We start from the raw sequence: 13,046 nt of genomic DNA on the forward strand, positions 1-13,046 counted from the left end.
CAATACCACGGAACATTTGATCTGGAAAAGGCTCAAGCTCGGAAGCCGTCAGAATCATATAAGTTCATAATATTAGCCAATTGGCTTCTTTTGATGTGATGTCCTAAACCTGTAGCCCTAGAATCCATAGAAGGCATTATAACAGTACACTAAAACAGAGTTTGAGAAACCATTGGACAGACCAAATGGTGAAACTCATCCCGACCCGCCTTTTAATAAAGCGGTGGTGGCAATGGTGTAGTTGGTTAGTACTTCGACGCAACCTGCAGGAAGAACTGGACATTTTCATCCTGCAGGCATTGGTTTCCACGGTGTCTGGTTTACCTTTCTCATCTTCGTTTGAGCCTCCCAGCAGGCTCGACACGCTGTTCATCGCATCCCCGACTTTCCTTCTCAATTCCGCCTGCAGTATTCGAAGCCTCGGGCATTCTATCGGCACGTGCGCGACTGTCTCCCGCGTGTCGAAAGGGATGGGTTTTACCCGGTTGCGCAGCTTCCTTAGCGAGTCGATCTGCTGCATCATTCCCGAAATTCCCACAATGTCCTGGGATCCACTGCAGGCGGGGTCTGATATTCTCTGCCTGAACCTCGGAGGTTGCCTGTATGATTGCATGGACGATTCGCTGTCCAGATTTGTTACTTGGGTTCTGGATTGTTTGCAAGGCCGATCTGCTGTCACATGAGATTGTTGCCGTTGACCGTACTCCATCTCCGACATTTGTGCGCCGATAGGCTAGCTTGAACACCATGTCGACCGCGTAGAAGATGAGCTCTGCTACGTGGACCGACCAGCGTTCCATCGGACCCACTCGTACCTGTTGAGATTCCACCACCTCTTCCTGGTCGTTGAGCGCGACGATGGCAGTTCCAAGATGGCCTTCACGTCCGGAAGCGTCCGAGTAGATAACAATATCGGACATATTTCTTACCGAATCTGCCCTTTCTCTCGCTATCTCTCGGTCGCTTCTACCATTAGTCACATGATTTTCTGAGAATTTTACCCTGTCTCAGCCCTGTATTCGAACCTTGGCATTCGACAGCATCCTCTGCAATCATAAGAAATTGTGGAAATCTACAGGTAAAAGATATATCGAAATTACCTTCGCCACTTCCATCTCTTTTATTCTTTATCAAAGTCGATTCTGTAACACGGTAGTCTACACCTTAGCTTACCTGCTGACTATTCCATAACCACATCAAATGCAGCAGCAAAACATCTCAATCAGCCATGTCAAAAGTGCCGCAAAAGAGAATGTTACTGCTAGCCAGGTTGCAGCAAAAGAATGCGCCCCGAAACTTGCATCGGCTCCCAGAGGATGAAGGATACTCTGTATAGCACCCGTAATCAACCCGTAGATTACCGTAACGCCAATGGATGCGCCGGCGACAAAAATAGTTGCAGACTCAGCAATGGTCAGCTTATTTTATCCAGACACTAATTACGACGCCTTACCAAAGAAGAAATGATAAGCAATATTTTTCCCCGCGAAAAAAACATTGTGGTGACTCCGAAAACAACAGCCACACATGTTGAAACAAAGCCCAAGATGTAAGCTGAGGTTGACCATCGGGAGACACCGTGATATCCAGCAAGCAATTTGTTATTTTCATCTGGTAGCACCCTGTCGATTACTGGGGTAACCGAGCCCAAAATGCTTAACAAGTCGAACGAAAAGGAGGTACTGGGTTGCGAGCAATTGGAATAAGATGATGTTTCTTTCTGGCCTTGGCAATATCCCCAAAGTCCCACAGAATAAAAACCCGGAAGGTGTGAGTTTATTTCGTTGGATAAAGATTGAATCTTATCGGTCATCTGGCTCGCTGCAGTCTCTGCGGCGCCCGAGGCATAAATTACAGCAGTAGAAGCGCTGTTCATAACGCTGTTGGCCTCACTACTGGCTTTGTTTGCAACATCGATTCCGTCCACCGCGGCAATACCGAGGGAGCGACGAGGATGAACGCTCCCAAATTCTGGAAAATTGATAAATTCCACCTATTATTTTGGCTTTAGCTAACTATTCCTTGAGTTTTATGGGATATTAGCTACCTTTAAGAAGTACAATTCATTGGGAGAAGAGGTCGATATGCATCCCGCAAAGACAATGGCTAGGCAGACCAAGGCCGCTATAGAGAAAGCCAAGGGAAGCATCTTTCCTACGTGTCGCAGCATTCTATTTATGCCACCAAGGAATCTAGGGAAGTCAGTGTCAAGGGTATTCTCGATGAAAGCGCCCCGCACGAGCATGTGGAAACCATGTGTTCTTTATAGAACCGTTAAGATGTGGATGATGTCAGAATAGGAAAATATATTAACTCAAAGTAGCGGAACTCGGGAGCCCCCCGTCGCATGTACTCATTAAAGTGGAAACGGCACGTCCATCCTTAAGTGCTGTTCGCGGTTGGCAAATTGACCCTCAAATGTTTGATTTCAGCTAGATTTGGTTAGACCCGGCTAGAGCGATTGATATGACATTATAGTAGGTTTTACTATAACGATTGGGGCCATAACAGTGAGTGGACGGCAGAGAGGATAACGCCTGATTTCTGAGGTTAATAGGTTAGCCGGAGCGGCGGAAATAGACTCCCTCAACCTTCTGTGGGGAAGACCAACCACCTCATTTCATATAATGGAACGTATACCTTCATCAGCCTAAATTTGATGACTGCTATGATATTTCAGACGAAATGGCAAACACGTAAAAATGGCTCTTTCGTTCAGGGTATTTAAAAAGTCCCACCCCCTCAGCAGACAAGCTCAAACATACCACGTTCACTACATTACAAAATGACACGCTTAACACAGGCTCAAGTGGAAGAAGCCGAGTACACAGTATTTACCTATCGTGAGGAACATTTCAAAATGGCAGCACGGGTTGATATCTCTCGTCTCGTATTCGACAAAAACTTCAAGCGGCAAATGAGCAACCGCCAAAATATCGCTCGTCTTGAGCGAATTCTGGACACTCAAGGGTGCCATCGCCTGATGGAGGAATGCCATGTACCTGTATTGGTTCCGGAAAGTGATTGGCAACGTCGCGTTAGGCCACGGCTGGTAGATGGACAATTCCATCAATTGGATGTCGATATCGACTACCAGCTGCGCGGACAGGACCACGAGAACTTAATTATTGCTGCCCGGAAAAAGCTCAGCTCTAGCAATTCATGGTGGATTGTGGATGTTTATGTTACAGAGCAGACAGGTGCGTCAAGAGGTCGCTATCCTCCAGAATATCTTTGCCTGATTACATTTTAGCTGGCGAAGAACCTTTACAAGAAGAATTTATCCGATCACTCCGGGAACGCTTCCCGAATGACCAAAGGCCTCCGGATGGGCTTATATATGAGCGAATACGGTATTATGAAGGATATCTCGACGGCCCGGTAAACAGGATCGCAGCAAACCATTGGTGGGCTGCCCTAGAAAGGGTTCCTGGAAGCAAAAAGGGAAAATATCTGCGAGCTTTTCTCAAACATCCTACACTGCCCCAAGCCTTCGATGAGCTGCTCCCTATAGCGGGTATCTGGGAGGGCATGCGAATCGGGCTACTCCACAAGTTGGTGTCAATGCGTTGTGATGAGGTAAGATACTGAACCCAATTCCAGTTCTCAAAGCCAAATGATCAAAAGACTAAGTGGATATATCAGCCTCTCCTATGCTACCTTAACCACATAAAAAGCACATTCTTTGGCTTAATGGGGGACAGGCGGGATCTTTTGGCGCAATTAGACGGCGTGACCATCCAACTATTGAAATCCCGTGTGCCCAAGGTCTCTGCTCGGGACTTGCGGTTCTTGGAAGATCGAATGTCAAAGGAAGAATTGTTCCCTGATATTGAAGATGTTCAAGACCGCACTGGAATTTGGGAACGATTGAAAGAGATCCAGTACCCTATACCGACACTGGGGACATTTTTCAAAGATAGGATCAGTCTAGACGTAGGCCGGAGTGTACTACAGCAACTCTACATTCCTGATCCCCATCGGAAGATGACTATCGACGAAGAACTCGGGGAACAATATTACACAGGTGTCCCTGTCATGACTTCAAATCGCCAGCATGGAATTCGGGGGGATCTTTATGATTTCTGGCGTTTCAGCTTTCAGTATGGATTCGAAATGACCGATCACAAGCGCCGCACGCGGACAAAGCCTGGGACACAACTCGGGCCGACACCCATTGAAGAACTTCACGAACGACAGAAACTCTGGCAACATCTCTTTTGGCTTGTCAGAGAAAAAGGCTTCAGCACCCCTCTTGTGGATGGACTGCCGGCTCACCCGGTTGAATTATCCCCTATCACACCGTGTGACTATCCCGCAAGTGTAGAGGAAGACCTACCGGTAGAAAGACGAAATGGAACGCCGTATAGGGACTCAGTGGAGGCAGATCATTTTGCACTCTCGCGGGAGGTATTGGAACGGCCTTGGAGCTCCCCCCGAGTTACTGCAGGATTTGCTCGACGATCGGTGTTTTTGGCATATTTCCGCTATCTCAAAGACGACCATGACAGTCAATTCGTTCCTGAAGTTGAAAACAACGAGGCAGTTCCTCAGGAACCTTCTTTATGGAACCCAAGCTTTGATGACCTAATTCAAAATACGATCATTCCACCAGAAGCAAATGAAGCAACAGTGCTCTCCGTCTTTTCTACTCCGCAGTTTGATCCCACTTCACTTGCTCCAGCTGTGAATATTCAATCACCGAGCCGCTTCAATATGAAGTTCATCATTCCTGGTGAGCCTGACAAAGACGTACCGCTACCAAACATTCAATCCGCTTTGAATAAATTCTTCGAAGGGTTCTCGAAATATCATTTCCATATATATTCTCGCGATAATCCGACACGAGGCATCAACGGAAGAGATTGTTATTCGCTGTACGTACGGAATCCGTTTCTAATTTTACATGCCGAATATATCGGAGCGGATCTGTTTCAAACGGTGCTTCACGAGACGGCGAGCAAAAAGCGACGTTTGAATCGGAACGAACAACTTGAACTTATTTCTGCCAAAGAATGGTTGAATATGAGCCTGAATGAGTTGACACAAGAAATTTCCGCATATCGAGTCGATATGGATCTCCCGGGGGGTGAAGATAGTATAACATGAATATAGGCGTTTTGCTCGCCAGGTCACCAGGTCACCAGGTCACCAGGTCGTGGTAATAACTGGTAAGCAGGTCACCAGATCATCCCTGGTTCCTTTCCCAGACTCTACGTCCAAAATTCCCTGGTTATTACTAGTAGCCCAGTAATTACTAAAAACAACTAGAAAATGGTGGAATCGTATTTTTTTTTCTGACCTGGTGAGCAGCTCACCAGGTTAGACAATTTTATTTCCCCCCAAAACCCTCCTATGGTAACCCCTGTAAACTACCAAAAACTACTAGTATTTACTGGTAAATGCTTACCAGTTATTACCACGACCTGGTGACCTGGTGACCTGGCGAGCCCCCTATTCCATGAATATGACTGTTTCGGACGTCGTTTGATTTGTATGATCTCGCTTTCAGAAGAACGCCAATCCATTTACAGTCAATAAAGCATGAGATTGCTCAAGTGTCTTGTCCAGAGCAATCTATCCCTGTGTGCAGCTCGAGTATCTTGTATATACGTTGAACCTGTCTAAAAAAGTGTCATGTAGAACGAAAAAGAGCTGGTATCGATGCGAGATAGGTAATCAGAAAGATACAGTTGCGAAGCAGTTGCAAGCAAATGAAGATTAACTATATTAGTTTGTTCAACAATGTGAGTAGGCTAAAAATTTTTCTTGATCTAGAAAATGAATGCCTATTGGTTTTGTTCGCGGGTTCGGATCCGACAGATGCCTTCGCTTCGATTTCCCGTCATCACATCATTTTCTTTTTGAGTTGGTCCTGTTGGAACTCGGATTTCTACTTGCGTTTGAGAAGTAATGATTGACTTTAGCACAAAGTGATTGAAGCCAGTGATTTGCAGCTTAGATTGAAGCGCTCACATTAGCGATACAGAGCCTTCAGCTAACCGCAAAATCTAGCACTACCGTCATCAGAGCACACGACCAAGTTCCCACTTAATAATGACACCAAGAGTTTTGAAACTGTCGATCCCCACTCCAGATATCTCCACCACTTGGGACGTTGGGGTGTTTATGTGCAAGCCTTCAATTCTTGTTGTATTATGAGGCTGGTGCAGATCAGTAACCAAGTCGCACCATCAGATTCAATCCCGTGTTTACGAAAATAATAATCAATTTGATGTTATCGTTACATAGTATAGCCTCGTATTTCTCCTGAAATATCTATCATTTTCTGAATTACAACATTTATGAAGTTAATGTTAGTGGAAGAAATGTGGATTATGAAGATATGAAACGAAACGAGGGTACAGTACAGTTATTGGGATTCTTTGAGAGCTTTCCAAGTTGAAATGATATGAGGTTTGATAATAGCTAAAAGAGAGCCTCGCGATCCGACTGGTTCTGACAGCCTAGTAGCCTTTTAGACACCTATGATGTGTATTTGGTGGATACATGGGACAGTACTGTGATGTCAGAGCAAAGTAAACTCCTTATTCTTTTCGTGGTCCTTCCACTTATATACAAATTTGTAGAAAGCACATAGTTGCATTCTCTCGCTTCACTTCTTACTATTTGTAATTCTTCTCAACAAAAACTAACTAGTTTTCGCCTAGATCATCCCAAATTTGTATCCTTCTACAGTAGATCGTCTACCCAGCAATTTTTGTCATGCTGATCTTGAAATCCATTTATTGACCAAATAAGCTCCCATCTTCAACCACTCCGCGTTTTCTTCAATCATCAGTTTTTCTTTAAATTCTCCAGGAATAAAATTCAATAAGATGGGCAGGGTTCGAATAATCTGGTTGTATCTTGGGTGCGCAGTTGCTATCTCATGTAGCAAGGCTTCTCCATCGCTAAATAGATCACTGCGGTCTCTGAGGTGATTTTTGAGGAGGGGCAACTGTGCTTTGCAAAGCTTCCCAGTCATCTTTAGGGCGCCGCGGTAAGTAATTGGACCCAGTTTCATTGCCTTAGACAGGGTTCTGTTTTTGAATGAACCTGATAAAATACATTGGCTGGCTTTGGAGCCGTGCTGACCCTGTGAAGACTTTCGCACTCTGTTTCGCTTGCAGAAATTTTCGGTGCTTTTTTCACTAGTGCGATGTATTTTGGATACATTCTCTCTTTTTAAGTGAACGGCTCGCTTAGTTTGGCACTCGGGGAATGTTGTTTCTAGGTTATTTTGCTTCGATAAGCCTCTGGCATTCAGGGAAACCTCGGGAATGCCGACACTGTTTGCCTCTTTGGGCAGTTCAAATGGAGTACGCAAGCCACGGGATGTTAGGAATAATTCAGTTGACGCGACAGAAGACAGAAACACCGAATGATCTTCATTCTCTTTTTTTCTTGGTGGAACAGAATCCATTGGGTTTGTTTTGGGGCTCGAATTGGTATAATGGGCTTCCAGGGAAAAGTTTGGAGAAGAACTACTAAAGAGGGCGAATGGATATTCGCTTTCCACTTTATAGGTTCTGGAAAGGAGACGGAATCGGAGTCATTCCAAATATTAGATGGAAAGTAATACCGAATCTGGGTAAGTCCTATGTCGAATGATATCCAAGGTTGAGAACTATGCAGTAGTACCTCACTTTTCGCCCGGTAATATCGTGATGTACGATGGGTGTTTGTCACTTTGCGAGCGGTTGACCAGAAATGAACATTGCGATCACCGCTAGTCCTCCCTGGGGTATCCTTTGCATAATCGTATAAACTAATTCTGAGGGATCAATCGTTGGCAGTACTTGTCTTGTGGTTTCATCATATTGCATAATATCGAGATATCAGGGACCACTAATGGTTCAACCAGACAGAATGTGTTGGTAGAACCATATTCTGAGGGGATCTTTATATACAATGTAACATAACGAAGAACATATAAAACAAGGATGAGCATAACTCTGGTCTACTACGATCGCAAAGCAAAAAGATGATTCACTACAGTACATCCACGTACAGACGCGCTCGAAATCAGTTTCACCATTTTACTCTCTTTGAATTTTTCCCAAACTTAATTCTGAAACACGCTAGCCTGTATTCGGCTTAAGCAATTTCAAATTTCGAACTGTATTGTAAACCCAAGTCACATGATGGGCTGCGGACCTCCGAAATATTGGGCCAAACTAAAGTACCGACATAGACCGCCTTTTTATACCGCCTGCCTATTAAATATACTGCCAACCTCTACCATACCAAGTATATACCGCGTCCCCTCCGCGTTTTCGCTCGTTCCTCTATTAATTTCTCTTTATTTAAATGCCAGTTATACCTCACATTACGATTCTACCTCGCCGGAGCCGGCGGCGTCCTGAATTAGGTTTTTTAATATATACGGGGTTTAAACCGGCAGAATATAAAAAGGCGGTATATACGGGTACATTAGTTTGGCCCAATATTTCGGAGGTCCCAGTGTACTGTGTTATCAATTGGAAATATTGATACCCTACCTCATGACGCCCCTCAGGAGTCACCACTCTAATACTGACAAGATCTTTCTCGAGGAGGATGTATCCATATATATTTCCGAGATTACACCATTACCACCGAAAATTTGCACCCTATGTCGTGGTGTAGTAGAAAAATGAGTAGGAAGTTGATAAAAAAACGAAAATCGGGGATCCGGTGGGGCCCACCAACACCGGGTAGGTGGTGGTGAAAAGGCGATGGCACGATTACTACAGAGGTCGACAATATTGGTGCCTTAAGAAATGGCACAAGTATGACGCTATTCGCACCTATACAAATCCTGGAATTCCCTTATTCCTGGGCGTTGAAGTCTTCCCACTGTGTACTCGTCCCCCTCTCTTCCACCACTTGAAGCTCCCCTCAAGGTAAGCTATACGTCCTTGTATTCCTATCGCCGAGGCTGACTCCGAATCTCACGTTTATGAGGGTCGAGATTGATCCGTGGGCGTATGGAGATGGTCAGGGGTATTCGGATTGATGAAAATGGATGGCGATTTGTACGGTCGGGATCGATGAGGATACATGGCGATGAAGATAGATTGGCGATATGTATAGTCGGGGGGTATCGAAATCGTCGAGAATATGGTATAAGAGGCTTCACGCCTAGAAACGGGAGGGTTGGAATATTTGTATTGTGGGAATAGCTTCAATAACCCGGGAGGGAGGCTTCCATTTGAGGGCTTCATTTACAATACACTGTAAGAGCGGTGCCGAAAGGCGGTATATAATCAGATACAATCAGGCATCTTAAGGCACCAATATTAGTAATAACGTAATCCACTACCGAGTGACGCACACTACCGAGTGACGCACCCCCACCCAACTTCCTGAATTCAAATGCATTTATCTCAACCAAAACGCCATTAAATTAAATAAACTAAAATCATCATCTATCTGGACATGTCTCTCTCCTATGTCCTGGCTTCCTACATATTCCACATGCTCGTCCAGCCTGGGGGGGCGGCCTTAAACCTTCCGAAACCTGCTCACGATAGTTGTTGATACGCGCTACTTGAGCCTCAAATGGCTCTGAACGTAGCTCACGAACATCCTGAACTGAGAGATCCCCTTCGTGGACTATCGTCCTTGTAGATCGGGTTCGCTTTTGCTTTTTCTTCTCGTTTTCAGCGCGTAAATCGCTCACTTCTTTCTCTAGTAGTGCGGCGGAATGCATCGTGATCTGGCAGGCTTTTAAAACCTGGTTGATAGCGGAATTGAGCGGGCTAGGGGGGCTCCTTGATCTCGTACGAAGTAGTGCTTTTATTGAGGAGGCTTGCTTTTGCAATTGCACATAGTTCGAAGGTGTTTTTGGATCCCAATCACTACCCCGGCTAGAAGGGGGGTAGGGGTTCGAAGACGAATATCAAGCCTCGAAATCACTCTCTCCGGTGTAAAAGGGACTAAACCAGCTGCTCCGAAGCTGTTTTTAATAGTCTCTGATTTAAAAGCTTCAATTCGTGCGAGAGGGTATGCTTCGAGGAAATCAAGTTTATCAATATGATTTATCCCAACCCGCATTTTTGCTTCAACCAGCCGGCCGTACGAGCGTTTTAACACCGCAAAACAGCCTATATCCAAAGGCTGTAAAAGGTGAGAGGAATGCGGAGGCATACAGATCGGTATAATTTTGTTTTCTTCACAGATTTCATCGAACTTCGGGGTTAAATGACTTCCGTGGCCGTCAAGTATCAAAAGCCGATATACCCCCTTCATACGTATAGAAGTGGTAGGAATAAAGAGCTTTTTTAACCAGCGAAGTCCAATTTCATCAGAGGTCCATCCATTAGGACTAACCTCAAATCGCCAATCGTCCGGGAGGCCGTCAAACCAGGATTCAATAAAGACTTTGCCTTTAAAAATCACACACGGTGGAAGGGCCCAACCAGTAGCATTTATACACTCAATAGCCGTCACCCATTCACGATTTCCAGGTTGTAAAAGTGCTCGCCGACCGTAGTATTCGCTTCTCGTAATAACCTTCGCAGTCGCCGTTAATCCCATCGCAAAACCCGTCTCATCAAAGTTATAAACGTCATCCGGATCGATCCCAAATTGTAGGATAGTTTTTTGAATAAGATCAAACCACTCCTTTATAATTTTTGGATCCTCACATTTCGCACGCTCGTAGTTATAACGTTTCGAGAAACGAGAGGAGAGAAGAGGACGTCGTTTAACAAATTTTGTAACCCAATTTTCGCCAACCGAAAGAACCGGGCTAGATCCGCGCTTTTCAAGAAGAAGATTCGCCATTTCTCGTACAGTAGCAGGCCGGGGGGCTGCTCCACGTAGATCCATAGAGAGTATCCATTTTTCAAGAGATTGCTCTTCAAGCTCAGTCAGTTTATGTGAGTTAGCGCGTAAAATCGCGCGGTTTTGAACACCCCGGAGGCGGCGGCGGAGGGTAGCCTCAGGCACTTTAAAACAGCGCGCAGCTTCACGAATTGAAGAGAATTTTTCATTCTTAAAATCTTGGATAGCTAATAAGATCCTACCCTCTTGCTCGGTTGAATCTTTAGACGATCGAGAACGAATTGGTGGCATAGTGGGTGGTTGAAGAGAGAGGGTTATATTAATTGACGCGTTTTGGGAGGGGGTGCGTCACTCGGTAGTGTGCGTCACTCGGTAGTGGATTACGTTAATTAGTTTCCGACCCCTGGCCGGGATACACCTTCGCAAATAATAGTATTTCGGCCGAAAAACCTCCAGCCAATCAGGGCTCGGCTAGGCAGTCTGAGCCTAAAGAAACATTTCGACCCGCATCCTTCAACATCGAGGAAGCCTTTAAGCAAATGGACCAGAAATTCAACTCGATGAGTTTGGACGTTAATAGCCTAAAGGTGGCTGCAACACGACCCTATCAGAGGCTTCCTCAAGCGCCTAGATCGTACCAGGATCAGTACGGGCCTCCACAGAACCAGGCTTATACACAAGGGCCGAGGCCTTCCCTAAGCTTCCTACAAGGTATTTTCTGCTACTTCTGTGGGGCAGAAGGGCACCGTCAATCGGTAAGAGAGTGCAGAGAGTTAGCGGCTGATATCCAGTCAGGGAGGCTACACTACTTCCAAAGCTTCCTACACCTAGGGAAGGAAGGAGATCACGGTCCCAAACTCGTAAGACAAGACGTGACCGACGCCTACGAACAACAGGACAACCGAGACGTCTATGACAGACAGGACAATCATGCACAGGTCCCAATCAACTGCCTAGCCGCCCACCTAGGAAGTAGGCCTGATCTAAATGAGGAGATCGACAGTGATGACGACGAACTACCCCTGCATCAAATCATTGAGGACTTTAACGCAGGCGCGGGCGTGAATGCAGTGGGAACACGGGGAACACAAGATCTCGCTCAGAAGCGCCGTCGCGAGGACCACGATATTGCATCGACCCAATCCTTAGAGAACTCGCGAAGACCTGATCGCTCTCCGCACACGGCAGATTTTACAACGTGTCGAAGACGTCTAGGAAGCGATCCACCGATATGCCAGAATGCGTGAGAACAACAAGTCCTATCACGATGGAAGAAAGCGACTTCGCGACATCCCCCTAGAGAAAGGCAGCCTGGTCCTTTTGCATAACACTCTTTAAGCTATTCTATGTGCCCTCCGATCAATATCATCAACAATATTCTGCCGGTGGCGTTATCTTAAATACCATTGTCCACTTCGCCTGCCTATAAAGGTGTGCTTGCTAAACGTAACTTTGTTGAACCAATCACGATTCACGGGTTCCTTGATATAGCTGTGAACGAATATACGGAATGGCAGCAGTCACGGGTAACCAACGAGATATTCAGGGATAATATCAACAAAGCACGCAATGTGACCCTTGAGAACAGTCTCGATCTTATGCAGATTTATAAGGACCAAGACTCAAGTTTCTTCGTTACGCATAGTGTGAAGATAGGAGCTGCCCGACGGTTCGTAGGTAACATCGGCCTTTGGGTGAAAAGTTGTGGGGAGATCACTTACTATAAATAAGTAAATAGAAGTCATGAATAGAAGATGGCACAATGATCTCAATTCTGTTGATTCGCGAGCCGTAAGAGAGGCGTCTCTCTCAACACATTTTTCCAGGCCACTAACGTATCTTTTGGGGAATAAGCTGGTTACCGGCTACATCAATTGTAGGTCAATAGGTTTTAATATCATAATAGCTGATTAGTGCAGCCGAGTCATTTCGAACATCGAAGACCTTGGGGATATCGGGTGATCCCAATAGACCTAGAAGATTCTAGCCTTTATAAGAAGCTACTGGTACTGTAAGAAGGCCCTCTATTGCAGGCTATATATATCTACTAGATAATCTAGAGATCAAATTCATCCCTATAATTCACTAGTATCGTTCGCACCTCGTGAAGTCGGAAGTTTTTGCGGTTCCAGAAGTAACGGAAGAGGAAAGATACAACCAGTTGTTTCATTAGGCGAAGACCCTTCTTGAATATCCCGTGAACCACTATTTTCCGAGTCAGAAAATTGACAAAAACAAGAAATTCTGGTCAGTTCTGACTTACAAAGAGTACC

General features: G+C 45.3%; 3 protein-coding genes across 3 annotated transcripts; 2 read left to right on the forward strand and 1 right to left on the reverse strand.

The window, feature by feature from the left end:
* Positions 1–1,196: 1,196 nt before the first annotated feature.
* Positions 1,197–2,170, reverse strand: N7479_001698 (SUR7/PalI family protein; the record flags this gene model as incomplete). Its single annotated transcript, XM_057249395.1, has 3 exons — positions 1,197–1,403; positions 1,454–1,993; positions 2,048–2,170. The coding sequence occupies 3 exons, from the start codon at positions 2,168–2,170 to the stop codon at positions 1,197–1,199; spliced, it is 870 nt and encodes a 289-aa protein (XP_057113827.1).
* A 615-nt stretch (positions 2,171–2,785) lies between these two features.
* On the forward strand, positions 2,786–5,109 carry N7479_001699 (uncharacterized protein; the record flags this gene model as incomplete). The annotated part of the gene is made up of 3 exons (XM_057249396.1): positions 2,786–3,200; positions 3,254–3,579; positions 3,646–5,109. The coding sequence occupies 3 exons, from the start codon at positions 2,786–2,788 to the stop codon at positions 5,107–5,109; spliced, it is 2,205 nt and encodes a 734-aa protein (XP_057113828.1).
* A 6,203-nt stretch (positions 5,110–11,312) lies between these two features.
* Positions 11,313–12,020, forward strand: N7479_001700 (uncharacterized protein; the record flags this gene model as incomplete). Its single annotated transcript, XM_057249397.1, has 1 exon — positions 11,313–12,020. One exon carries the CDS (start codon positions 11,313–11,315, stop codon positions 12,018–12,020), a length of 708 nt encoding a protein of 235 aa, XP_057113829.1.
* Positions 12,021–13,046: the final 1,026 nt, after the last annotated feature.

The sequence above is a fragment of the Penicillium vulpinum genome, assembly GCF_028829585.1.
Source record: "Penicillium vulpinum strain IBT 29486 chromosome Unknown utg000001l_segment0_segment0, whole genome shotgun sequence".
Classification (NCBI taxonomy): domain Eukaryota; kingdom Fungi; phylum Ascomycota; class Eurotiomycetes; order Eurotiales; family Aspergillaceae; genus Penicillium; species Penicillium vulpinum.